This window comes from Drosophila subobscura, chromosome A (genome assembly GCF_008121235.1).
Source record: "Drosophila subobscura isolate 14011-0131.10 chromosome A, UCBerk_Dsub_1.0, whole genome shotgun sequence".
In the NCBI taxonomy this organism is placed as follows: Eukaryota; Metazoa; Arthropoda; class Insecta; order Diptera; family Drosophilidae; genus Drosophila; species Drosophila subobscura.
Window position 1 is genome coordinate 9,159,036 of NC_048530.1, and position 27,235 is coordinate 9,186,270.

At 44.3% G+C, this 27,235-nt stretch overlaps 7 protein-coding genes across 9 annotated transcripts; 4 read left to right on the forward strand and 3 right to left on the reverse strand.

Moving 5' to 3' along the window:
* Nucleotides 1-344: 344 nt before the first annotated feature.
* LOC117903083 (ras-related protein Rab-18) lies at nucleotides 345-1,367 on the reverse strand. Its single transcript, XM_034814887.1, has 3 exons — nucleotides 1,209-1,367; nucleotides 622-1,054; nucleotides 345-549 (listed from the first exon to the last, which is right to left on the reverse strand). The coding sequence occupies exons 1-3, from the start codon at nucleotides 1,265-1,267 to the stop codon at nucleotides 448-450; spliced, it is 594 nt and encodes a 197-aa protein (XP_034670778.1). The 5' UTR covers nucleotides 1,268-1,367; the 3' UTR covers nucleotides 345-447.
* A 1,181-nt stretch (nucleotides 1,368-2,548) lies between these two features.
* LOC117903103 (60S ribosomal protein L35) lies at nucleotides 2,549-3,378 on the forward strand. Its single transcript, XM_034814921.1, has 3 exons — nucleotides 2,549-2,692; nucleotides 2,870-3,006; nucleotides 3,086-3,378. Exons 1-3 carry the CDS (start codon nucleotides 2,690-2,692, stop codon nucleotides 3,315-3,317), a joined length of 372 nt encoding a protein of 123 aa, XP_034670812.1. The 5' UTR covers nucleotides 2,549-2,689; the 3' UTR covers nucleotides 3,318-3,378.
* Nucleotides 3,379-3,727: 349 nt separating this feature from the next.
* On the reverse strand, nucleotides 3,728-12,063 carry LOC117903044 (protein trapped in endoderm-1). 3 transcript variants are annotated; one of them, XM_034814803.1, is made up of 7 exons: nucleotides 11,986-12,063; nucleotides 5,277-5,395; nucleotides 5,070-5,215; nucleotides 4,894-4,994; nucleotides 4,712-4,814; nucleotides 4,147-4,634; nucleotides 3,728-4,070 (listed from the first exon to the last, which is right to left on the reverse strand). In XM_034814803.1, the coding sequence occupies exons 2-7, from the start codon at nucleotides 5,392-5,394 to the stop codon at nucleotides 3,884-3,886; spliced, it is 1,143 nt and encodes a 380-aa protein (XP_034670694.1). In that variant the 5' UTR covers nucleotide 5,395; nucleotides 11,986-12,063; the 3' UTR covers nucleotides 3,728-3,883. The 3 variants fall into 3 exon arrangements, with proteins under 3 accessions (XP_034670694.1, XP_034670676.1, XP_034670685.1); XM_034814785.1 differs by having other exon boundaries at nucleotides 11,615-12,055; XM_034814794.1 differs by lacking the exon at nucleotides 11,986-12,063 and having other exon boundaries at nucleotides 5,277-5,398.
* A 644-nt stretch (nucleotides 12,064-12,707) lies between these two features.
* LOC117903071 (formin-like protein 14) lies at nucleotides 12,708-14,132 on the forward strand. The gene is made up of 2 exons (XM_034814843.1): nucleotides 12,708-13,888; nucleotides 13,948-14,132. The coding sequence occupies exons 1-2, from the start codon at nucleotides 13,053-13,055 to the stop codon at nucleotides 14,024-14,026; spliced, it is 915 nt and encodes a 304-aa protein (XP_034670734.1). The 5' UTR covers nucleotides 12,708-13,052; the 3' UTR covers nucleotides 14,027-14,132.
* Nucleotides 14,133-15,896: 1,764 nt separating this feature from the next.
* Nucleotides 15,897-20,054, reverse strand: LOC117902936 (GPI inositol-deacylase). Its single transcript, XM_034814586.1, has 10 exons — nucleotides 19,914-20,054; nucleotides 19,119-19,850; nucleotides 18,871-19,050; nucleotides 18,570-18,814; nucleotides 18,079-18,501; nucleotides 17,878-18,003; nucleotides 17,555-17,748; nucleotides 16,809-17,487; nucleotides 16,643-16,738; nucleotides 15,897-16,563 (listed from the first exon to the last, which is right to left on the reverse strand). Exons 1-10 carry the CDS (start codon nucleotides 20,052-20,054, stop codon nucleotides 16,401-16,403), a joined length of 2,979 nt encoding a protein of 992 aa, XP_034670477.1. The 3' UTR covers nucleotides 15,897-16,400.
* Nucleotides 20,055-20,660: 606 nt separating this feature from the next.
* Nucleotides 20,661-22,909, forward strand: LOC117903062 (protein twisted gastrulation). Its single transcript, XM_034814816.1, has 4 exons — nucleotides 20,661-21,795; nucleotides 22,118-22,333; nucleotides 22,398-22,542; nucleotides 22,603-22,909. The coding sequence occupies exons 1-4, from the start codon at nucleotides 21,222-21,224 to the stop codon at nucleotides 22,793-22,795; spliced, it is 1,128 nt and encodes a 375-aa protein (XP_034670707.1). The 5' UTR covers nucleotides 20,661-21,221; the 3' UTR covers nucleotides 22,796-22,909.
* Nucleotides 22,910-23,328: 419 nt separating this feature from the next.
* LOC117902984 (paraplegin) lies at nucleotides 23,329-26,422 on the forward strand. Its single transcript, XM_034814725.1, has 7 exons — nucleotides 23,329-23,544; nucleotides 23,600-24,058; nucleotides 24,131-24,499; nucleotides 24,566-25,102; nucleotides 25,176-25,446; nucleotides 25,538-26,067; nucleotides 26,140-26,422. The coding sequence occupies exons 1-7, from the start codon at nucleotides 23,410-23,412 to the stop codon at nucleotides 26,299-26,301; spliced, it is 2,463 nt and encodes an 820-aa protein (XP_034670616.1). The 5' UTR covers nucleotides 23,329-23,409; the 3' UTR covers nucleotides 26,302-26,422.
* The last annotated feature ends 813 nt before the right edge of the window (nucleotides 26,423-27,235 follow it).

Here is a 27,235-nt window from a genome sequence, read left to right on the forward strand (position 1 = left end):
CATGCATGGTGAGAGAGAGGAAACGTGTCAAAATTGACCTATTTGATTTGAATAGGTTGTCGCCGTTGTAATATTCGTTCAGATGCTGTTGTGCATGAAGCGGGCCGTGGGCTGCTCCTGCTTGCTATTGCTTGTATTGCCATCTAATAATAATGAGTGTTCCCTGCTAAACAGCTCATTGGTAAACAAACTTTTCATTTCAGTTGATAAAGAAACTTCAATTGGGACTGTACTGTTTGAAGTTATTATATCATACGATTCTGCTTTGCATTGTTTAGAGACGAATTCTATCGAATGCATTATATCGACCGAGCATGGACTTAATAGGGGAATAAGCTGAAGGGTTGGGTTGGGTTGACTTTATGCTAATGATATTGAAACGATTAAGAAAATACAAGCTAAACATTTGACAAAGCACACATAAAATCTGGCTGAAACACACGGACATCAACAATAACACGTCGATGTAGGCTCTTCCAGATCTTGATCTCTTCCAATGTTCATGCCATTGGATCCATTTCCATTGCCAAAATACTCAGAGGATACAATCTGCAAGGGAATAATTTATATTATTTCTTCAGACACATACATATGTACATCGGTATATATTAAATCAGTTACCTTCTCAACAATATCCTTGAACACATCACTAACGAACTGGTCGCATTTGGCGGACGTCTCTATAAAGAGCGCACGATGCTTTCGGGCAAACTTGCGCCCCTCCTCGCGATCAACAACACGCTCCTGGTCGATCTTGTTGCCCACGACTATTATGGCTATGTTGGGATTATCGCTGTAGCTGTCCAACTCGGCAAGCCAGGCCTCGAGTTTGACCAGGGAGTCGCGGTTCGTGATATCGTAGACCAGGATGGCACCCAGGGCCTTTCGATAGAAACTCGGTGTTAGACTGCGAAACCTTTCGGCTCCCGCAGTGTCCCAGAGTGCTACTTTGAAGTCAGTGCCGTCAATATTCATCACCTTGCTTTTAAAGTCCATGCCAATTGTGACGTCATGATTCTCGTCGAATTTGTTCTCGACAAAGCGCCGTATTAAGCTGTTGTTAGCATACGATGCAAATAGTTACAATTATTATACACATGTACATACATTTTTACATATGTATGCTTAAATGTACATATGATTTGGTGTGCGTGTATAGAAAATACGCAGCAGGTTTGAGACATAGAAATAAAACATATATAATTTACCTGGATTTACCCACACCGCTTTCTCCGATGACTAAGAGCTTGATAGCCCTATCAGCCATTTTTATCAATTAATATTTATCTTGTTTACCTTTAGAAAACACATTGGCTCCTATGAATTTGTTAAACAGAACCGATTATTCAGTGAGTCTCTGGGCATAGCAAGGTTCCGTAGGTTGTTTACATGGGTGGACCAGTGTGACCGCGAAATTATCGATCAAATATACCGTCAGAGCTTTGAAATTATACCGAAATATTCTTCTTAATTTTGTAGTAGCTGTAGTACTAACCATATGGTATACTATAAGGTTAGTGGCTGTAGCTATTGCATTCATTCGGCTCTTCTGGCTTTCAAAGTAAAACTTTTTTCCTCGACAAACGAATCAGGAAAAATCTGGAGGAAAAATTTGGTGGCTCTAGCTTGTATAGACCCTGGGAACTAGCCGACAAATAAGTCGGACTGACGTACGGACGAACAGACGGATCTTCTGCATAGACAATTTCTTGTGTCTGGTAGAGCCTCCACTACTTGATATATTTTTGAAAATATACAGTAATATACCAAACAATTTCCGAAATATACCTATATACATACATATACCATCGACTCAAATTCGACTTCAAAGTATACCAAAGAGTATAAAATATACTCTAAACGGTCACCTTGGGCTCGACGCTACAATGATTTCGATACGTGGAAACTGCAACTCAGAATGAACCGACTTTCTGTTTAGCCTAGTACTCAGATCGAAAAAAAAACTTGCTAGCAAAATTTGTAATATATTTTGCCTGTTTTATATATGTTTACCTTTTTGAGAATGTGTGAAAATTGAACAAAAAGAATAAAAAATTATATTCAATATAATCTCATTAATCTATAATAACTGTTTCCTTTTTTGCCGTTTGATGGCCTTAAGCTCGTTTAGAAGCACGGTGGTCATTTATTTTTCAACTTCAGCTGCATTATTGCCTCCATTTGATTGAGACTTTACTCTGTGTTTTCTAGGGACCCTCTCGGAATATAAAACAAATCTTTATTTTTCGAGCTGCTAGCAACTATACAAAACTAGCAAAATACTATCGTCTGATTTTCTAGATTTTTTCGGCCTGTTTTTTTGTCGATCTGAGTACTGCCTGGCGAACAGCACAACATTTTCTTATCGGTTCCATACGAATATCATCCCTGATTTTATTAGCGACCCCTTTATTTTCGATCTGAGTACTAGGCTTTAGTCGAAAAAAATGTATATTATTATCTCAGGGATATAGTCCAAATTTTTGTAAATAATCGTAAACAAAATGTGTAAATATATGCAAGTTAGTTTTTGCATTCCCATACATATAGAATCAAATGAACCAAACGACAGTGGTTCGATGACATGGATTTTGAACCAGCGCGCTGGTTCATCGCAAATCTCTGAAATCGTTTTGACGTCTAATAGTTATCGTGCCTTCTTTCTTTTTTGACGTGACTAGCGAGGAAAATGGTTGGTGCCGAATTTAGCGTGAAAACTAATCTATGAAAAGAACAGACATCAGTGCATAATATATACAAAGAATTGATGAAACACAAAGCCACCAATTCGTATTTCGTGTTGATAATAATATTTTGTTGTGTGCTTGTATGAATAACTAATAACTCGACGAATTTTCGCCCCATTCAGGTGAAGGTCAAGTGCTCCGAGCTGAGAACCAAGGACAAGAAGGAGCTCACCAAGCAATTGGATGAGCTCAAGAATGAGCTTCTCAATCTGCGTGTGGCTAAGGTCACTGGAGGTGCACCATCCAAGCTCTCCAAGATGTAAGTAGTGTTTTGACCAGATCCCTTTCCCCTGGCCGGCCTCAAGATTGACCACCGAATTGTTTGTTTTCCATTGCAGCCGTGTGGTGCGCAAGGCCATTGCTCGCGTCTACATTGTGATGCATCAGAAGCAGAAGGAGAACCTGCGCAAGGTCTTCAAGAACAAGAAGTACAAGCCCCTGGATCTGCGCCGCAAGAAGACCCGCGCCATCCGCAAAGCTCTGTCGCCCCGCGATGCTAACCGCAAGACGCTGAAAGAAATTCGCAAGCGTTCCATCTTCCCACAGCGCAAATATGCCGTCAAGGCATAAAACTGCAACAATTAATGTTGCGCATCTTGAGGACATTAAGAGTTATCCAGCGAAATAGAAGGAAAAGAAAAATAAACAATTTTTTTTAATGTGATTTAACAACTATTTTTTTTCTCGCCATGCCGGGAGCGCGTCTACAATTGAAGTGTGAATACGCGTGTGCCTCATTTTATGAATTTGTGATTTTGGTTTTTGTTGGCTTCCCCGACGGCGTCAAATCGTGAATACTTTATTCGTAGTGCGAAAAATTATTCGAAGTAACTGGTTATGCTTGGGTGTGTACCCTAACCAAAAGCAATCCTTTATAGGGGCCTAGTCCTACCGCCAGTAAACTTCAAGCGTGGGTGAATGCCTTGCCCAGGGCTTCTAATTCTTCACGCATCCGCAAATTCAGTTTAATCAGACATGGATTTCTCAATTGATCTAAAGTTATATTTATTTCGGTAGCTTCCGACTTACATATGCGTTTGAATACATGTCTATGTACACATATAAATTAAAAAGTAGTTGGTAGGTAATTGATATGGTTAACAGCTCTAATACAAAGGAAAATGTCCAACATCGAATCATACTGAATATGTTTGGCACATTTGGTTGGTACTATTCTTTTGAACAGCGTGAAAGAGAGGAGTGCTGCGGATGACTCCCGAAAGTTCCTTTGAGTTTTTACTTTGGTGATAGTTTCTACTTGGCATCGGCGACAGGGGCTCGCCCCAAAACTTCAGAAGCGCAAATATCTTGTAGTAGGCCACTCTGCAAGAGGAATGAAATATATGATTGGATGCGGACGAGGATGGTGGGTGGGGGAAATGTTTCCCAAGGCACTTGCCTGTAGTTGCGATTGCTAGCCGCGTAAATGATCGGATTGATGACGCTGGAGGCCCAGGCCATGACTGAGGCTATTATGTGCAACCAGGGATAGGAGGTTTTCCGCTCATCGTCCACCACATTGGCCAGCATCAGTGGCAGAAAGCAGATGAGAAAGCATAGGAAGATGGTCACCATCATTACGGTGAGCCGATTATCCTCGCGAACCTTTCTCGTGCACGTTGTGGTCACGTACGAGCCCCCAGATGTGACCTTGCCCGCTGCATTGGCGCCAATTTGGAAGTTGTCGTGGCTTCGGATTTTCCGCTTTTGGTGCAGCACAGTAATGTAAATGCAGGAGTAGGAGACTATAATGACCAGGCACGGAAGAAGGAAACCAATAAGAAAGAGCGTCTTCTTGATGGACTTTCCCTCCTTCTTGAGTATTGTGCAGGAGAAGGTCGCCTCATCCAGTCCCATTTCTCCCCAGATCCCCAGAATGGGTGGCAGCTGCAATAAGTACAGTAAATATATTAAATTTGACATTTTCTGGAATTAATAGCAGCCTAGTATTTATTTGTACTCACCAGCAGCAAGAAGGAGACGGCCCACACAAAGACCAGCTGCAGCGTTATGAGCCTAGGCTTGTAGATCTGTGAGTATCGGCTATGGCAAGCGATGAGTATGTACCTGGAAGAGGGATACGATTACACCAGTCTGTGGAGTAGTCGAGAGCCTTTCGCAGACGGGCCCTGCCGCCAACACCTACCTATTGAGGGTGATTCCCACCATGCTGAGAAGGGAGACGGCTACATTGCCGTAGAAGATGACAGGGAATATCTTGCACAAGGTGCTGCCGAAGGTCCAGCTCTGTGGCGGAAACGATTACTGGTTATGCTCAGTTCAATTACCGAATGTGTAATGTTTATGCGTGGTCGGACTCACCTCCTTAAAGAAGCGAACTGCTGTCAGGGGCATGCTGAAGGAGCAAAATAGAAGGTCTGATATACTCAGCGATATGACAAAAGCTGTCGTCGCATGTTCCCGTATCGTTGGGCTTTTGAGTAGAGCCAGCAAAGTGATTAGGTTTCCTGGGGCCAAAGTAGTCGAGCAGGTTAGCAGACGACATATGAAGTAAGTTCATTCACTTACCTAGCACACCAATGGTCGTGAAGACGCAGGCACTGATGGCGGCAAACATTGTTGCCGAATGCGGATAGATCGACTGGGATGCGGGACCATCCACGTCCATGTCCATGTTTATGTCCATGCTGGAATATAGATAGAGTTAACATTAAACGTTGTCAATCCGATAGAAGGTATTTAAATAAAAATGTCGTCAACAATTGAACAAAATATTAGTTAAATATGTAAGTAAAACAAATATTGAATTGGATAACCAAACAAATTCAACTCTACCCGTAATTAAGTGAGTAGAAGCCAAATAGACAAAGTAGCCAAATTCTGAGGATGCCATGGCTCCAGGCCATGATCTGGCTGATCTCATGGACGGGCGAGGAAGTCTACAAACCAGACATTTAATTTATAGGCTCTGCATTTTTTATAAGATTTAAACTCGTAATATGTACATATGGTGCAATGATAAATCCGGTTTTCGATTGATTCAAATCTGCATGGCCTGCAGTATCTTTTTCTGCCATTTCCCATCTGAACTTCCTCGTCGAAAAGCCTAGCCTAGCAGTTGGCGTGTTCCTAATTAAATTACTGGGACTGGTTTTTAATATTTTGGTACCCTAAGAGAAAATAGGGCTATGCTCGAATGTACATATGTATGTGATTCATATGTACATATTTAACCTCCTGAAGGAATCTGACATTGCTGAAACGTTCATCTTAAGTTTAAAACACTTAATGTGGGGATGTACATATCTCGATAACATCCAGTTTTTATACCCGGTACTCGAAGAGTAAATAGGGTATATTGTATTTGTGCACAAAGTGAATGTATGTAACGCACAGAAGGAAACGTTTCCGACCCCATAAAGTATATATATTCTTGATCAGCATCAATAGCCGAGTCGATTGAGCCATGTCTGTCTGTCCGTCTGTCCGTCTTGTTTGTCGGCTAGTTCTCAGAGACTATAAGAGCTAGAGCCACCAAATTTTGGCACCAGACTGCTGTATGCTCACACTGAAACCAGTGTATTTTAAAAATGAGCCCCGCCCCCTTCCGCCCCCGCAAAAGGGCGAAAACCTCCCAAATCTACAATTTTGAAGAGAGCAGAAAACTAAAAACGCCATTCCGTAGGGAATGACCATATCTATCAGATCACCAAATTGGGATCCGATTGGATAATTATTATAGCCACAATGATGAAATTAATTTTCAGTGGCCAAACCCACCCGGTCCCGCAGCTTATAGCAGCACACTCTGCTTCGCGCAGTTTATGGCCTCTGCCCTTGACACTTCTCTGCCGCTGCCTCTGCCGCTGCCTCTGCCGCTGCCTCTGCCGATGCCTCTGCCCTGACTCTGCAGTGTGTGTTTCTAGGGGAGGGTGGCGAGCTAAAGGAGCGTGTTGGCGGGAGTAGTGTTGTTGATGTAGATGACAGATGAAGAAAAAATGTAAAATTTGACAAATAACCGCTAAGTTGCAGATGTAGTACTGAGTGCCGGGTATAAAAGTTGTGACGCGTAAGAAGCGTCTCACACGTCCCTTCTCGTTTAGCTTGTGGAGTTGAGAATTTTGGATATAGAAATTAAACGAGAAGGGACGTGTGAGACGCTTCTTACGCGTCACACTTTTATACCCTCGATATGATATTTTTTCGGCTTTTCCCGAGTTTTTAAAGTCGACATCTTGTTAAAAATACGTCACAAAAATCAACATTTCCATTTCAAACTTTAATATTTCCCAGACGTTAAGCTAAAACCACAAAGTGTTTGTGTCCACTTTCAAGCTGCATCAATTAGCTTTTCAGATAAACAAAGTTCTTTACAACCTATGTACAACCTGTACAACCTGTGTACATACTTATAGATGTGCACCATTGTTTGGGTTAGATTAAAGCTAATTTCTGCAGGGAAGTGATGCGGATGATTGGAAGCGAAAGTAAAATAAAGTTTATAGACACTTATATATATACATATGTATGTATGTCCATAAATACAATATGCACATACATACATATGTATGCATGTATGAATGTTTGAAAGGTTCTGTCGAAACATCGTAAACTGAACAAAAAGCTAAATGTGTGCCCTTGTTCTTTGACACTTAACAATGCACAATCACGTGTTCTTCCATATTTCAATACTCGCTGTAGGGATTTGTAATGGTTATCTTTGTGGAGCGGCATTATCAGCTGCAATTTTAATGTATTTTTTACGACCAATTCAATTTTTAATTTTCTTTTCTTTTCGAGATGATAAGTGGCGCAGAAGCGGCGCCCGCACTGGAAACGGTCTTGGGCTACCCTTCTCTGCCCCCGCGAAAACTCAGAGACCCGGCCAACACCATTTCAATAGAAGTTGCACGAACTTTACAACAAAATATGTACATACATACATATTTATGCACACATGTGTGTACATACGTACATATGTATGTAAATATGTACAGTTGTGTTCAATGAAATAGTAGTGCCGCACCCCATCACTTTCACAACTATTTTTGAGACCCTTCCAGTCTTTCAAATTAAACAATTTATACCTTTTTGAAAAGATTGGAACGTAAGCATTATAAACCCGATGAAATCTTATTCCATTTGTATTCCATCTTCTTGTTTTACTTGAATTTAGAAAAATACCCATGAAAACTGCTGTTCAATAAAATAGTAGTGCTGTGTGCAAGTATTAAAAAAAAATTAAAAAATAAGTTAAATCAATTCAAAAAAGTTACCATCAGTAAGCTTTGTTTATATATTGAATATTTTGATGAAAGAAATGTTTGAAAATAGCGGTACTTTTGTTTTTGGAGCGTAGAAGTAATCAATGAACGGTCCAATATGGGAGACTTTAGAATTCGACTAAAAACTAAAATCAGGAGGTATAATGAAATTCAAAACTAATTTGAATGTGCTTTTACTGTTATATTAAATAGTTTAAACTAAAAAAAGCACCCTGAAAAATGATTTTTTATGCGAAAAAATTGTCTTTTAGTAGATGGTCGAAGATGGTCGAAGGCAAGGTCAAGGTCTTCAATATCTTCAAAAATTATGAAAACTATTTTATATCACACTGTAAGTGTTATGACAGCTCGTTGACGAATGACTTCATATTATTTAATTGCAAGAAGTCCCAGAAAGCTACGCGTTTGTCTCTGAGAGTATAGGGGTATACAGATAAAGTTTGCAAGAACGCATGTGGCTGAGCTGTGTCGCAGTGACAAAAAAATACTTTTGACTGATGAGTGTAAAGTTGTATAATATGGTAAGAAATAACAAAAAGAATAGGTTTGGCGTTCACAGACATCAGATTAGTGTTCAAATTCTTGAAAAAAACGGTATGGGCATGTTGGGCTGATCCTTATGAGCTCCAGTCCACATGAAGTGGTACTTCCTAGCCTCCTAGTTGGAGCATTTTACAAAATTTTGTGGTCCAGCATGCTTTTTCATACATTACATTCATATTCCAGTTGAAAAAAACCTTTGAAGAGGAGCTTTCAACAAGATAATGATCCTAAATACTCAAGAAAGCTCGCCAACTGGGTGGGGAAATTGGGTTTCATCTGAAAAGATCGGCGTTTTTCGATGTTCAAATCAGTCCCTGGATCTGAATGTTATCAAAATCTTATGGGGAAATGCCAAATGCATTATAATAAATACAATTCCGGCATCCAGAGTAAGGTTAGAGCCAGTGGTTGAAAAAGGATTGGCTAAAATCCTATTGGAGCTTGGGCAGGACCTTATTAATTCCTTCCAGGCGGGAGTAAGGAAGTAACTAAATCAAAATTATTAAAAAACTAAATATTAAACCTCAAGAAACATGTAGAATATGAAAGATAGGTATTAACTTAAGTTTCGGTTTTTTTTTCGATTTTCGAAAAATTCACTACTATTTCATTGAACAGCAGTTTTTATGGGTATTTTTCTAAAGTCATGTAAATCAAGAAGATGAAATGCAATTAATCCAAAATTCCTTCTGGTTCGTAATGTGTACATTCTAGGCTTTCTAAAAAGGTATCACTTGTTTAATTTGGATGATTGAAAATGTCCTAAAAATAGTTTTGAAAGTGGTGAGGTGCGGCACTACTATTTCATTGAACACAGCTGTATGTACATGCAACCAACGGAAGACAAGCAGATACGTATGTACATATGTACATATGTATGCATGTATGTATGTACATATTCTGAATCAATGGAAATCTCAATTAGGCTGGTGTTTTTGGATGTGTACGTATGTATGTATGTATGTATGCCCGGGAGGTTTTCTGCTGCGCCTGCATAAATTCAACGAGAGGCTAAAATTGCTTTGCACACACACTTTAATTTATTTTGTGTGTTGTTTGGATCGTTTAAATTAAAATGCGCCTTGTTACGCATTTAAATATGTATGTTTCCGGTGTATGGAATAAATGCTCTCCGAAGAACTGGCGCTGCAGGCACCACCAGCACCGCCACCAGAAAGGCAGCTGGGGCGAGGGTTAAACGAAGCGGTTGGTTGCTTTCATGCATGATCAACATGTGTGTTTGTTTTCAGTTCTCTTCATTTTGGGACAGGGGTCCCCGCAAATGGAAATCATGCAACCCCCGCACCCACCGCCCAACCATTCCTTACAAACAGTTGGCATAGATGATGGCACAGATTTTAGAGATAATGCTCCCCCATTCGGGAAGAGCGGATTACCCCGACGCTCTTACTCGTCCGCCCCTATAAACGCACTGTGCACACGCAGCTAAGCCAATATGAGCTTATACAAACATATATGTATGCATATGTACATTTGTACATACATATGTATGTAAATGTCTAAGTACATCCATGAAATTACACACCAAACAGTCTTATCAGCCCTGGATTCCCACAACTCGAAATTCTTCGGAAACCAAGACATAAACCAAAGGAAAGACCAAAAAAAATGATCAATCAACAAATGTATGTACATACATTACTATGTACATATGCATACATACATATGTATGTACATAAATATCTATGTATGTGCATAATTTTAAGTTTTTTTTATTTTTCTGCCTCTGCAAAGGGATTGAATATTGAATACATATGTACATATGTACACATTTGTATTTATATACATACATATGTATATATGTATGTATGTACATATGTATGTAAGAACATATTCCGAAAACTCAGAAGACCATGTACTTTTAATTGACTATCTAGGCAAAGAACTTGATCTATGCACATTTGTACACATGTAGGTATGATAAGTTACAAACAAACTAATATGCAAATTTACAAATAACATTTAGTCTTTGGATCTCCATGCATGGTGGCAGAAGGACAATTTGTGTACATAGATTGAATGTTTTGGGGATAAAACAGACAGACGATTGAAGATACATAAATCTAAAAAACGCCATTCTGTAGGGAATGACCATATCTATTAGATCGCCAAATTGGACGATCCGATTGGATCATTATTATAGCCACAATAAAGAAATCAATTTGCAGTGGCTAAACCCACCCCGCAGCTTATATTTGTTTTTTGCACATTCTCTCATTCACACTCTGCTTCGCGCAGAGTGCGGCCGCTGCCTTTGTGGGTCTAGGAAAGGGGGAGCGAGCTAAAGGAGCGTGTTGGCGTGAGAAGTGTTGTAGATGTTGATGACAGATGAAGAAAAAATGTAAAATTTGACAAAAAAAAACGCTAAGGTACCGATGTAGTACTGAGTACAGGGTATACAAGTTGTGACGCGTAAGAAGCGTCTCACACGTCCCTTCTCGTTTTTCTCTAGATGGCGTATTTTTTCACCAATAAATATTTCAGTGTTCATTGGTATCATTCCAGAGAAAATATGTATATGTATGTACATATGTACATACGTATATATGTACAAACGTAGTATTTCCCTGATGCCTGCTGACTAATCAAAAGTCGAAAATGTAAATTTATTGATAACCAGTGAAAAAGCTGCCTCTGACTCTGCGGTGGTGGGGAGGAGATTGGTTACGAGGGTGATTCATTGGTTTGGGCGCTGTGCAGCAGCTCTTGGTCAGAGATCGAATCTAAATCAGCGCACCCCAATCAACTAAATCTGCGAACATAAATAAAAACCAAAGCCAAGCCGGAAGGATTCGGCGAAAAGAGAATTAGTGAGCACGATTAAGGCTGCGTGTGTGTGAGGCTGCTCTACAGAGGGTGGGAATTGAATTCCCAATGTCGTTCCGCTGCATCGGATAGTCAGGCAGGCACAAAAGGGACAGAGAACAGCCGTTTCTTTATCTTTTCGTTATGGTACATCCCATTCATGTGCATGTGTGTGTGCGTGTGTACCTACAGCAACTACACTGGCCTGCACAATTGCATAAAATTGTTGGTATGACTCCTGCCTTGGCTTACCCGACAGCGGTTTTTGGTACTTTTGTCTTTGTTAAGCGATTTTCAATGTTATTTTTTTAATTTCATTTTGCTCGACGCACAGCACTCGGCCAATCGAAAAACACAATGATTAGCAATAACACGTATTAGAACTAGTTGGCAAGTCGCGAGTAGAGTGCACAATATTTCGAGTAGTGGTTTTCAAAGCCTACACTTGCTATGACGTTGGCAGTGACACACTGAGCTGAGGCTGTGGCTGTGTCTGTGTCCGCTGATTCTGCGCGTAGAGATCTCCACCGATCACGTTCGAGTTCGTACATATATTCTTTGGCAATGGACAACAACACTATCACTAACAAAAATAACAACGGCGAGAAAATAACTCTGCCAACACTTTGTCGTGTTGATTTCGGGGAGGCGAGTGCCGAAGTTGAGCTGTGGCTGCTGCTGTTTGTTTTTGCTTCTCTTTCGTTGCCGGAATGTTGCAATGGCAAAGCTGGGTTTGGATATATCGTTCCAGCCCTAGCCGATGGCCCTGCAATATATTCTCATGCTGATATCGATGTTTCTAGTTAGAGAGGGCGCCACTGTGCAAAACGTATCTACGTTCTCCGCGCAGGCGTAAATCGTTGAAACAGAATGGCGGATCGATTGCGTTGCTTCTACTATTCGTTTAATTCATAAGTTAATATAATATTTAAACAATATATTAGCTAGACCATTACTATATAAGAATAATATATTGCTCCTTGGTGGAGCTTAACTGGCCGTCAGCCAGCTTCACGAGGAGGTGTCCTTGATGGATTACAAGTTTTTCGCCATCGCCAGGAAACCTCTTCTTGCGGTGAGCATGCGACAATCATGATCGATGACAGGCCAACATTAGTTGGAATCGCTTCTGATAGTGACACGCGCTGAGAGGCCGTTGGTGGAGACTCCAATACGATGGCTACCTACGAGCTGTAATTCACAGTTTCGCGAGGACAAAAAGTCGTGGAACTCGACGGCTCGCGCCGTCAACTAAGCCACTGCCAAGGCGCGAACACTATGCTACACAGTTGTGTGGCTGCGTGCACGCGAACCCGTTTTCCTTTCTTTGTGTCTACTTTTTCCATGTCCATTTATTTAGGCTTCGCTGCAGTGATGCAATGGAAGCCATAAATGGTGCAAACTTCCTAGGCCCACTAAAATGCGTAAATAATGTTTTGAACCAGTTAACCAAAAGCCAATGCCGAGTGCCGATTGCCTCGCGGTCTGAAGCTTCCGGCCCGCTCTTGGCCGGTCCAGTTTGATGCAGAGCAGACAATTGTTAACCCAATTCACGACCCGATCAGGCTCAGACTGGCCTGGCCTGGTCTGTCCAGAGACGGCATGTCCAGGAGCGGCCTGGCTCATATAAAAGGCTTCGGTCGCCAATTGATGCACAGATAACATCGCGCACTCGAGCTGATCCTAAGCAATGCAGACCCACAAGATTTTCCGCTGCCTAGCACTGGTCCTGCTGTCCCTCAGCCAGGTCCGTGCCCAGATCATCCAGCCACTGCGTTATCCGTTCGGACCGGTGCACCCGCAGCAGCAGCCGCATCGGCAACAGCGCTCCCTCTTTGGCCCACCCGGTCCACCGGTCGGTTGGAGCAGCGGAGGCGGCTGGGCCAGTCCCAGTCCCAGCTTCGGATTCAGCCCCCTGCCACCCTCGTCGAGCCCGCACGTAACAAAGGACGAGCTTCTCGCTCTGCTGGCAGCCTGGAAAGATGTGGAGCACAAGCCGACTCCTCCACCAACACCCGAGCCGGAGGTCGAGCCAGAGCCAGAGGTGACCACCACTCCTCCTCCCCCCGAGGAGGAGGAAGAGGAACCAGAACCGGAGGCACCGGCCCCAGAGGCTCCAGCCGGACCTCCTCCCGGTGTGCCGGTTACCGTCTCGCTGCCAGCCTTGGTGCCCATTCAATTAGCCGCTATGTGGCAGACGCCAGTGCCTGGCGCAGGATCCGTAGGCCTCGGTCTGGGCGGACTTGGTGGTCTTTCTGGTTTGGGACTGGGACTTGGTGGCGGCTTGGCAGCAGCCGGCGCCACCGGTGTCGCTGCAGCAGGAAACGGACCAGCGGCTGCCACTGCCCGCACCGCTACAGTCGCGCGATCGCGATCACGAGCCCGGGCTCGGGTCGGCAGTCGGTCCTCAAACGACGCCTCCATTCGCTTTCCCGTCGCCAATCCACGCAGCTTCGCTTCTGGCAACTATGTGGCGCCCAGACCGCGCTACTATCGTGCCGCTCCTTCACAGCCGGAGCCCATGCGGTTTGTATATCCCTCCGACACTGCTGCTAACTTTATCTCGAAATTCAACTTTTTTCCAGGGTCGATGTGATGCCGTCCCCAGGGTATCTGGAATATGGTCCAGGACCGGCCCAGCTCGTTCCTAAATATTGGCAGTAGTCGCCGCTTCTCTAGTGCATTCCTTGCTATACTCGTCCCTCTTCTTCTATCTAAGCTTTAAGAGTACAAATATACACACACATACATAAAGGCTACGTAAATCCATATCTACATACATACATACATATGTACATATTCAGATGTTTTAATGCCATGTTCATTTAACACACAATTTTTTTTTATTCTTGGTTTTAATAATAAATATTTACACTTATATTTTGTGCATTCTGGTGTTCCAAGCTCCCATTCATATTTATATGTAATTCATGAATGCCGCATCTGCTTCATGCCATGCCATTCTCCCTCTCTCTCACACAAGCTTTATCATACAGTGTGCGCCCTCTGGCGGAGGAGATTGTGAGAAGATTGAGAGATAGAGAGAGAGAGATGTAGTGGGAGAACAGAAGTGTAAAGTAAAATACTTTAAAATATAAGCAAGTACAAGAACTATCATTGAACTTAAACGCGGTTCCCCTCACTTTCTCTATGTTTTCCCCATCTCTTATGACAAGTGCGTCAGATATTGAGTAAGATCTCAGAGAGATCCCCCTCCCAGCATTATCCAACAGCATAATGTTGTCCTTTAAAGAACAGCGTCACCATAAGGCACAGAGAGGGAGAGAGCATGCGGTACATTGTACATATTTATGTACATATTTACATAGCTATAATTATTTACACATTTTGTTGTATACATACATATGTATGTACATAAATAGGTCCTCAAAAATACTGCCTAGCTAAGTAGGATATTAGAGGAATATAGCAAGACAAAAATTAAAGCAAAATGTACTTTATTTTATCTACTCATTATACCATTTAACGTGTTCGACTACTGAACTGAAGCGAAACCCCATCTGAAATCAGCAATCGAGCCAAATCGCCATAACTTGCTGATTCGCGTTGACAGACATTTTTTATGTGATGCAGTTTTAACGAGAAGGGACGTGTGAGACGCTTCTTACGCGTCACAACTTTTATACCCGGTACTCAGTACTACATCTGTACCTTAGCGGTTTTTTGTCAAGTTTTAAAATTTTTCTTCAGCTGTCATCTACATCTACAACACTTCTCACGCCAACACGCTCCTTTAGCTCGCCCCCCTTTCCTAGACCCACACACTGCAGACTGCCAGTGGCAGAGACGCGGCAGAGGGAGCTGGAGCATACTGCAGAAGCAGAGTGTGAATGAGAGAATGTGCAAAAAACAAATATAAGCTGCTGGACGGGGTGGGTTTAGCCACTGGAAATTGATTTCTTTCTTCGTTCTTTTATCTTCAGAATTGTAGGTTTGGGTTTTCGCCCTTTTGCGAGGCGGAAGGGGGCGGGGCTCATTTTTTAAATACACTGGTTTCAGTGTGAGCATACAGCAGTCTGGAGCCAAAATTTGGTGGGTCTAGCTCTTATAGTCTCTGAGAACTAGCCGACAAACAAGACGGACGGACGGACAGACAGACATGGCTTAATCGACTCGGCTATTGCTGCTGATCAAGAATATATACATATACTTTATGGGGTCGGAAACGTTTTCTTCTGTGCTTTACATACAACCGTTATTCGCACAAATACGATATACCCTATTTACTCTTCGACTACCGGGTATAAAAATCGCGTTCAACACTCTGCCGAATAAGAAATAAAGACCGATGACGCTGGGACTGGATGAAAGTGGTCAAGCCACATAAGTGACTTTTTGAGCGAAGAGGTCTTCAGCCACGAGTTGAATTCGGGGCGCTACAACCACACCGACATGAATTCAATGAATTCGTAGCATGCTGTACATACTTATGTACGCCGCAAAAAGGCCCAACACTCGCCAAGAAGCAATTTGTATTGTAAAAGAGGATTTTATTTTATTTCGACTAATAATAAATATCAGGATCAGGGACCAAAAAAAATATTCATGTGCGAATATACGGTGGGAACTGATACAAGGAGCATCGACTAGGCAATGAAAGGGTTACAATTAAAGCCCCCTTTGAATGGGAAAAGAAATAAGGAATCTGATCCGAATTGCAGCCCGAGTATGGCAGGACAGTGTGGCCTTGTTATTGGGAATTTTCACACATTTCGCGTAAATGGTAATTGGCATGCCTACCACCTGATTCCTGATATCGCTTACCATAATCACGGGCAGCACGCGTAAAAAACAATTATGAAAAGAAATGTGCAATGCGCGACAGACTAGTTTGGACTTCCCGCTAGGACCAATATCAGCTTACTTGTAATTGCAATGGCCGCTTGCTGTGTTTATGTAAGACCGAAGACCGTAAAACTTCGACACTGGTATTGGCATGGATCGGACGCTCTAACTTAATAGCTGTATTAACTAATGGACAAATAAATAACAAATTAGCACAAGCGCTTGAACCAGTTTAGGCCAGGCGATGCCACAGAATCCAGAGGCCTTGGTGGGCGGACAGCAGGGCGAAGGCACCGGCAAACACAAAGTTCAGCCTGTAGATGGCTGCCTGACAATACAGCAGAACAATCCCCGCGAGCACGTACAATAGTATGGAAATCATCCAATGGCCAGAGCTAAGGTAGGCAAGAAAAAAGGAGAGGAGAGACTAGATGAGAATGAGTTGGTTAAGATTGGTGGTACAAGTTTTATTACCATTTCTGGGGCGCCCGAAACTGCAGCAATAAACTTAGGGATACCAGGATGACGATACTTGGCTGCAAGCCCGGGTCGGGCAGATCGATTCCAAGGCTAAGGATAGGGGGAAGAAGTGAAGACATCTTCAGGGAGTCTTATGAGTGTTGTTGGAACATTCACTTACCGTCGAGATCGGACCCAGGCCAATGTGCTGGGTGCATTGAGCAGGAGCTGAATGAGAAGCATCAACAACAAGGTTACGTGAAAGGGAAAGTTCTGCAGGCCCAAACAGGGCTCTGAATCTGCACCGTTTCCCTTTTGTGCTGCCTCCATTTCTTCCTCCTCGTCTTCTTGCTGCTGTTGCTTATCATCGTCCGAATGGCCATCATCCATGGCCGACAGTATGTCGCCAGTTTCCTGAGATCGTGCACCTGTAGCAGCTGGCTCACCCAGTGTGCCGCGCACCAATTTGGCCGCCTTCTGCCAGAGGAAGTCCTCCAGGTAATCCTTATAGGCATTCGACAGCATGAGAAAGTAGAAAACAAAGGCCAGCAGTAGACCCACACCACTGCAGGTGCCTATGGCCGTCGCAATTGTTAGGATGCCGTAAGTAATGGGCAGATGAGTCATTACGGAGATCAGTATGTTGGAGCTGCCCTGCGAGTGTCGCGTCAGACGCATTGCCAAGCGATAGAATGCGTTTCCGTAGAGCGATAGGGCCAGCCAGGTGGCCAAAGCTGCTACCGAAGTGATCGCAATCGCTGCGCAGTGGATCAAAATTGACACGTTGATGCTGTAGTCCAAGGGCTCTGGCGCGGGCAGCACGCGGCTGCTCAGTATCAGCTTCTTCAGCAGACGACACGCTGCAAGAAAACCAAAAACTTGTTAGCATTGTGCGACTACATGGGTGGAGCATTTCTCTCGGACAACCTGTGACCACGTATAGTGACGTGTACTGCAGAAAGCCGGTGTAGGGCTTTAGGCTTCTGAAACTGCCCACTTCCTGGTAGGTGGAAACCTGCTTCCGCAGAACGATGAGCAGCACACATGTCAGGTGGGCCGGAAGCCAGCCGTAGAACTCCAGGACCAGTCGGGACAGCGCTGAGGAGTAGCCATACTCATAGCTTAGTTCAAGCAAATTAGTCCGAGTGAGATGGAAGACGTCAGCAAGAGGGAGAAAGAGGAGATTGGAGAATCATCAATCCACATTAATCAAGCCTCAAACCAGTTAAAGTCGAGAAGTGTTCAATTACCTGATGCGATACCGACAGATGGGGTCCAGGTACAAGTCTATTGTGACTGGATTCAGGGTCGTATTATAGTACTTGGGAAGCAGGGTGGGTACGTTCGCGTAGAGCTGAGGCTTCTCCTCTGGAGAGCTGCGGAGCGGATCGGATCACGGAAAGACGATCAGCTATTGACTGAAACATGATAGAAGCAATTCGAGAACTCACGTCAACGTTTGAAAGCGCTCAAAACCCGCCGCCCAAGGAACACATAGCCTAGCCGTGACGCGATACTGTGGATTGAGGCACTGCAGGGGCTCAATGATCACTCTCAGGCTCTGGTACGGATCGAAGAGGTCGCTGATATGCAGCCTGTAGTGGAGTGTGCCCTGAAGCGTTTCATTCACGGCGACTTTCCTGGCAAAGGAGTACCAGCGTGGAAGGCGAATGTTAACGTACCGCTCCCGAGGATCGTAGATGTCTAGATTGTAACCAATGTGGCCGCTGCCCGCTGGTAGGCGTACCAGCACATGTGTCCACTCCAAGTAGGTATTGCGAAGGTTGTGGAGATCCAGCACGGCAATGCTTCGCGGCTCTCGCTCTCTGTTCGGCAGCCGCTGAACTAGATGGATGAGCGGTGTGGCCTTCTCGCTAAAATGCCACAAAAGAAGTATGTAACGTGGTCTGGTCTCTAGCATTGAGCAGGAAGGAAAACCTACCAGTAAGTTTGACCCGTCTCTTTGTGGATCTGGGCAGTGCAGCCGAATAGCCATTCGCTCTCGCCCACATTCAGCGTCTCAATGGCCAGCTTCTTGTAGCGCTTATGGCGCTTAAGCCCAATCAGCTCAAAAAAGGAAGTCTTTAGGCCATTGGCGAAGTACTTATTTATGACTAATCGTCGCTCCTCGTTCCAATTGTTGGCGACGGATAAGCTCATGGTGTGATGCGGGCGCGTTGTGGGCTTCTGAAAAACCAGACGCGATAAATGGCGAAGAAATTGTGATGGGCTTTCGAATTTACCACAAAGTGCGACAGGGCCAACTGCAGGTTTCGTTGTTTTTCTATGCCAAAGATCACTGACCGATCGTCTCGCACCTGTGCTATGCTGAAGAGGAAACTATTGATGGCCTGCATGAACTGCAAGCACCAAACAGCAGACAAATGGTCGCAGCTCAGACTCACTCGGGGTATTGCAGAGGTCTGCAAGGTAACAGAAGTAACAAAATAGAGAGCGTATGGAGTCAGGACCATGTCATATTGAAACTTACCATGGCGTGGAGATCATTGAACTTGGAGGCTGTTAGGCCCGGGCGCACGAGGAGATCGCGGTTACCGCCACCCGTCGAGATGATCAAAACGTTGTCCAGTTTTGCCGATGTCTCTTGTAGAGCCATTTTCTGGACATTTGGCGGCTTCTGGTGCAAGCTGTTGCAGACATTGGTTCGAGTCGTCGGTAGAGTGGCGGTGCGAGTCTTGCTGAGGGCACTATCCGTCTGTGCGTAAAAAGCGTTCAGTTGAGCATCCAAATTAACCACGGGCTGGTCCAGGGGCGTTGAAATGCTAATAATTGTGTTTATGTGCTGCCCAATTTTAAGGTCTGTAAGAACAGACTGCGCCAGCTTACCACCCATTGAGTGGCCGATGAGCACAATGGACGATTGCTCGCTGTGCACCTTGTAGAGGGACAGGATTGTGCGGATGCATAGTTCAAGATAACGTCGCTGGTGATACAAGTAGCCGCCATAGAGAGCCGACAGCTCTTCATCGTAGTCGATGGTGTAGAAGTCCAAATGAATGCCGGCCTCGTTAGACAGAGCCTTGCGTAGGGCTACGGAGGCCAATGATCGAACTTGCTTATAGGAGCCGCTGTTGCCGGGCACAAAAATAACCGGCGCTCCGGTCATGCGCCTTGTAAGTGGGTCCACCGGATCCCTAACTCCCTCGTAGTAGTAGAAAAGTCTGTAATTGGGAAACAGCTCGCCGTTCTTTGTCCGAACACGCTGTATTTGCCATAGTTATTGTATGTTGAGTGTGCTTGTGCTAATCTCTTTCTGACAACTTACTGAGAACATCGGCTGCCCAAACATATAGGTCATGCGACAGGCATTCGGCTCTACGTCCACGTACAGGTTAATGATTCCATATATGAAACAACAGATCGAGCCGATTACCAGGAGAACAACACAGTTTCGAAACATAAACATTTTAAATATGTTTAATTTTGCATCCTTCCTTTCTGTTAGTTTTTGTTGTTGTTTAGATGGCGCTGCCAGACCGCTGTGGCTTGGTTCCAGAGAGTATCGATACGCAATAGTGATAGTGAGTACTAGGGGGGAGAGTTATATGTATGTAAGTAAATTTGCGAATTTAAAATAACGCAACTAATATTTCAAAAATAACTAACTAACTAAACTAACAAAACATGTGTGTCCTGACTAAGATACATTTCCCATATTGGTGACATTTCGTAGACAAAACTGAAGGAAACTCTTTTTCTATTACATATATATTGTTATATATTTCTATTTACATACATATGTATGTAGATATGTTTCACGATATTTGCTAAAGTTATAAATTATAATTAAGGAAATACAGCGTAGATAAAAAATACAAAGCAGAAAACAGATGAACAGTAAATTCATCAGGCTTAATACTCGGATAATATTTCCCATCTCTAATTCAGCATTTGAAACATCATGTATGATCATGTATGTATGGACATTTGTACGTATGTATGTATTAATAAATGTTGTTGGTGGTAGCTGATCATTCTGCTAACGTACGCGTGCGCTTGCCTCTATTCCGATCCGATCCGTCCGTACCGCCCCGTCCCCTTGCTGACAACCAACGCAAGCATCTCAGCATCAGCGCCAGAATTGTCAACAACCAAAGCCAGCAGCGCCGGCGTCAGCGTCATCAACGCTTCGTAACGTGTTTACGTTTCTAAGCCCCAGTCGGAGTTGCGTGTGTGTGGTGGGTTTTAATCTGTGTGTGCGCTCAATTCGCGTATTCGTATTTGTATCTAGCTTGCTGGCTGCTAGCCTCTGGGCCTGGTTTGGAATCGGAAAGAAAAAAGACAGTAGTGCCCTGCTGCGTTGCGGGTCGCGCCAATAATAAAAACAAGCTAGCTGACGCCGCCGCCGTCTCTGTCTCGTTGTCGCCTCTGCCGTTGTGTTGCCGCTGCGGATCTCTCGAATCTGATCTGTCGCTCGATAGTTATTGTCTTAGTGTACGTTGTGGTGTCGTTTCTTGTTGCTGTTGTTACGCGCTTGTCCAATACTTTAAGAAATATATTCGTAGACTCACTCTGCTCCAATATGTATATAGATGCGTGTTTCAATAATTCGTATTGAAAGTATCTGAATCGAATGGAATGCCGTGCAATTACATGTGTTGTTAACAAACAGTTTCTCTGTGTGTTTGTGCGTTTTTTCCCCCAATTGTTATTTTTTTGTAATTGCAATCACACAAGCGCAACTACTCCGTACATACATAGAGATACATATTTTAATACTTACACATGTACATATGTATGTAGATACGTGCGAAACAGAAAAGATCGCATTCCCATCTATTATACACTATATAGTATCTACATATCAGTCAAAGCCTCCCCAACTACCGTCCACTGCTGTTGTGTTTGCCTGTTTCTGTTGCCTCTGTCACCTCCTTTGTCCACCGTGTGCAATCATATGAAATCTTCCAAAGCATCTAACATTATGGATATTTGGCGATCGCTCACAGTTGGCGCATTTCTGCTGCTGGGACTCGTGTGCTTCTATGGCCATGTGGAATCGTGCAATGAAGTCGTCTGCGCATCCATCGTATCTAAGTGCATGCTGACCCAGAGCTGCAAGTGCGAACTCAAGAACTGCTCCTGCTGCAAAGAGTGTCTCAAGTGCCTGGGGAAGAAGTACTACGAGGAGTGTTGCAGCTGTGTGGGTAAGTAATGTAATGCGTCTGGCTGGCGCTGGCCGTCCCTACTGAGGGTGGGGTTGGGCAGAGCTCTAACGAGATAAAAGTATGTGGTGATGGCAATCATAGCGGTCTGTCGCCTTTAGCTCGCTTTGTTTTTGTTGCCTCCAAATGTGTTGAGGTTGCGCATATGTGAGTGTGGGTGCAAGTGCGAGCGGCGATGTGCCAACTATGTAGCTATCGATAGCTGTTCTGAGCTACCGATTAGCAGCTTACCGATCCTTAAGTGATCTCAGTTGATACATGTTGATACGTGTTTGAGCTGATCAATTTATGTTTAAATTTACAGAGCTTTGTCCGAAGCCGAACGACACGCGCAACTCGCTGTCAAAGAAATCTCATGTCGAAGATTTCGATGGTGTGCCGGAGCTGTTTAATGTGTTGGTCACAACTCCGGATGACAGTGATACTTTCGGCTACAATTGGAATGTGTTCACGTTTCAAGTGGATTTTGACAAGTATTTAAAGGGTCCCAAACTCGAAAAGGATGGTCATTATTATTTGAGTATGTAATTTTCAAACCCAGTGCTATTATCACTTTGTTTTTAACCGTGTTTTTTGTATTTAAGGAACAAATGATAAAAATTTAGACGAAGCCATCCAGGACCGAGACAACATTGTAACAGTTAATTGCACGGTAATATATCTGGACCAGTGCGTTTCCTGGAATAAGTGTCGGAAGAGTTGTCAGACGACAGGTGCCAGCAGTACCAGGTGAAAATTATGAAAATATAACGAATTGACTGTGTATTTAAACGCAATCTAACAAATTAGATGGTTCCACGACGGTTGCTGTGAGTGCGTGGGCTCAACATGTATTAACTACGGCGTAAACGAGAGTCGCTGTCGAAACTGTCCGGAATCTAAGGATTTGGGCGATGATTTTGACGAAAACATAGAGGAGGAGATGCAGGATTTTGGCGACAACATGGGTCCTTTTGATGGATCAGTGAACAATAATTATTGAGAGCAGTGCGATCGAATGCCATTTAATGAACAGTGACAACATTTACAAAATTTAGCTACTCAGTTCAGTGACATTATTATTACGTAGTACGAAGTGAAATTTGTATAGCACTATTATTATTATTTTTTATTTAAAAAATAGGCGCTTTAATTTGTTTACTTATTAAAGCGGCCAAGATTTTTCGAAACATTTTTTTTTAATAAAAAGCCAACAATATTTAATAAAATGAAAATGGAAGAATCGACTGCATCTAGCCATCTAACTATCGATATCTCGATTGTCCAACGGTAAAGGTTCCACTACACTTAATTGAAGCGTGTGAGTGTGAATCGCTGTCACCAGATCGACTAAAGAACTAAACTAAGGCGTGCTTTTCTGGAATGTTTTCATATCGGGTCGCTTTACCTTATCGTGCAGTCGAATACGGATATTAGTGCTTGAATTACCAATTACCATCTCAAACAAAAAAAAAACAGCACAATACAGCTGTTATTGCTGTCACCGTTTTACGGCGATCTGGCAACTCTGAATAGTAATTTTTAATTTCGACCAAATAACATAGAGTTACGTATTCGTGTACTAGGGAGAGGAGAGAAGGACAACTCCGGCAAATTATGTTGAAGGGACTGAGGCATGTGAGAAATCTGCTTCAAAGTGGATCCCTCCAATTTGCACACACCAAAAACTTGACGGAACTGTATTGTGGCTTCAGACGGGAGCTCCGTCTCCTGCCGCTCAGCCGGCGACAGGTAAGAAGACTGCCGCAGAGCGGATAGAGAAATAAAGCCCAATAATGTTTACCAGGTGCGCAATTTGGAGGCGGAGTACAAAGCGGTTGTGGGTCTGATATCACGCTCTCTGCAACTCACGCCGAATGAGGTGCGTAGCATGCACCTGCGCTGCATGAGCACAGGAACATCTGAAAAGCCTCCCGACAGCAAGAGCAGCAAAACTGGCGATGCCAGCAAACAGAAAACGTCATCCAAGTCTAGTGAAGACGATTCCGTCAAAGATAAACCATTGTCGTCAGCGCCCACATCTCACAGCAGCAGCACCAAAGCCAAAGCAGAGGAGTCTTCGGCCGATGCCAGCTCTAGCAGCAATGCCAGCAGTGATCCGGCTGAAGATGGGGGAAAAAAAGGCAACGAAAACGATGAGAAGATGCGATCTGTGTTGACCAAGGCTGTGCTCTGGTTGTTCACCATCTACATGTTTGTGGCATTCTTCTCATTGCTGATAACCCCTCGGTCGGAGAGGCCCGAGGTAATGATCTTTTACTTTACCTGAAATATTTTCTTAATTGTTGTTTACTTGATATTTACCGTCTACGGACAGGGCTCGACGAGATACGTGTCGTGGAATGAGTTTGTGCATCACATGCTGGCGGTGGGCGAGGTGAAAGAATTGATTATACGTCCCGACATGGAAATGGTGACAATTATACTTCAAGAAGGGGCCGTCATCAAGGGCAGGAAAGTGACCTCAACCATATTTCACATGGCTGTGGCCGATGCCACCAAGTTTGAGGAGAAGCTGCGCGACGTGGAGAAGCGTCTGGGCATCAAGGATGGTGTACCCGTCACCTACGATCGTCAGTCGGACACCACGGGGCGCATTCTTATGCTCCTGCTCATCTGCGCCCTGTTCCTGTCCATTGCCACTCGCATGAAGAGCATCAAGAGCCCGCTCAGCATGGACTCGTTTGTACGTTTCTCCTGCCAATCTTAAAGCTAGTGACAGATCTTTGAGTAACCTCTACCCCAAATGCAGAATCAAATGGGTCGTGCGAAGTTTACGCTCGTGGATCCTTTCGACGGCGGACGTGGCGTCTTATTCCGAGACGTGGCTGGGCTCAGCGAGGCTAAGCAGGAGGTTAAGGAGTTTGTTGACTATTTGAAGACGCCGGAAAAGTATCAGCGCCTCGGCGCCAAAGTGCCTCGCGGAGCCCTACTTCTTGGTCCGCCCGGCTGCGGAAAAACACTGCTGGCCAAGGCAGTGGCCACTGAGGCTCAGGTGCCTTTCCTCAGTATGAACGGCTCTGAGTTCATCGAGATGATTGGCGGCCTAGGCGCCGCCCGCGTTCGGGATCTCTTCAAAGAGGGCAAGAAGCGGGCGCCCTGCATCATCTACATTGACGAGATCGACGCCATTGGACGCCAGCGGTCCGGCACTGAGTCCATGGGCCAGGGCGGTTCCGGTGAGTCGGAACAGACGCTCAATCAGCTCCTTGTCGAAATGGACGGCATGGCCACCAAGGAAGGTGTCCTCATGCTGGCCAGCACGAATCGGGCCGATATCCTTGACAAGGTAAGTGGAGCACGGAATCCTACGCAAAGATGATTTATTTGAAGCACTGAATCATCGAAACACTTGTATTTAGGCGCTGCTACGACCTGGCCGCTTTGATCGCCACATATTAATCGACCTGCCGACGCTGCAGGAGCGCAAGGAGATCTTCGATAAGCATTTGTCCTCAGTCAAGCTGGACGCCCCGCCCAGCACCTTCTCCACTCGTCTAGCCCGCCTTACGCCCGGCTTTTCTGGGGCCGACATTGCCAACGTCTGCAATGAGGCCGCTCTTCATGCGGCCCGAAACGTGCAGACAGAAGTTAGCACTAAGAACCTGGAGTACGCCGTAGAGCGTTTAGTTGGTGCGTTAGAGGCTTCACTCAAATGTGGCAGAGCCAAAGATGGCAAAAAATCCAAATTGTATCGTTTTTATTGCCGCTTTTTCTCCCGTAGGTGGCACTGAGAAGCGTTCGCATGTCTTGTCACTGGCAGAGCGCAAAGTTATTGCTTATCACGAGTCCGGACATGCGCTTGTGGGCTGGATGCTGCCTCACTCGGACATCCTGCTCAAAGTAACCATTGTGCCGCGCACCAGCTTGGCCTTGGGCTTTGCCCAGTATACGCCCAGCGAGCAGCATCTGTACAGCAAGGAGGAGCTGTTCGACAAGATGTGCATGGCCCTGGGCGGACGTGCGGCTGAGAACTTGGTCTTCAATCGCATTACGACTGGGGCTCAGAACGATCTGGAAAAGGTCACCAAGATCGCCTACGCTCAGATCAAGAAGTTTGGCATGAACAAGACCCTTGGGCCCATCTACGTGCGCGATGCGGGCGAGTCCGAGAGTGGGGAGTCGAGCGGTGGCGCAAAACCCTTCTCGCGAGCCATGGAAACCCTGATCGACAACGAGGCGCGCCAAGTCGTGTCTCAGGCCTACCAAATAACCGAGGGCATACTTGTCAAACACCGCGACAAGTTAGAGAAGGTCAGCCATATTCTTCTATTTTCTGTCTCTCAACTTTCCATGACCTGCCATCCCATTCCGCTCTTCTTCCAGTTAGCCGAGGCTCTTCTGGAAAAGGAAACATTGGACTACGATGAGGTGGTAAAACTGATTGGGCCGCCGCCCCACAATCCGGACAGGCGTCATGTGGAGTCCGTTGAGTTTGAGCAGTCGTTATCAACTCTAAGCAATGACTCGAAGCCACCCCAGATCTGAGCATTCATCCATCTGTGCGCCTGCTGCCCTTCCCAAACCGTTCCCCTTTTCGCCTTTCCGCTCGCGCCACTTGGTTCATGTTCGATAAATGTAAATAAAGCGTTTACCTTTCTAAATGACTGTAGCCCGTATTCATTATTTAATTGCTCGCTAATTAGCCGCAGTACCCTGCAGTACCAGAAAACATCGATGACAATGTCAGATAGCGCGTAAGTTAGTCAATTATTATATGTGTTTTTGTTTGCTTTTTGTTTAAACTTTCTTTCAAAGTCCTTCCAGGATGAGCCCGTCTCCAAAATGTTCTGTATTTTGTTGATCTAGTAATACAAAAAAAAAAAGAATTTACAAAATCAAAGACAAACACCCGTCAAAATGTGTAAGTACCTGCTCGACTTTAGGGTTGGTTTTTCCTGTTTTGTTGATGGGCCGTTTGCAAATTGAAATTTCGTGTAAAACGCAAATAATTCAAATACAATTTAATACAATTATTTAAATGAAACATTGAACTTACCTGATAGTAATGCATTATGTATTTTCATATATATGTACATATTTTACCAAAAAAACAGCGACAATAAACTGCAAAATTGTAATTACGTCGTAGACGCCGACGGCAAACCCAAAACTTATGTTACGCACCGCGAGGAAACGAAGAACAACTAAGAACAAAAAAAGAGTTTGGGTTGACTTCGTATTCTGCTCAGCTGCCGTAGCGGCAGAGAAAAAAACGATAAGGGAAATTCTACTTTAGTCCAACGAACATGCATGCAAATTTGTAGAGCTCTAGCTCTTTTGGTTTGGTTAATGCCAAAAAAACGGTTTTACCCATAGTGCACGGGATAAACCAAAGAAAAAAGTCCAGGACATCTAGATAGTGCTTAAGAAACGCCGTCTCAACCTTGGGATATACTGGGTCTGGACAGTGCAGGGCAGC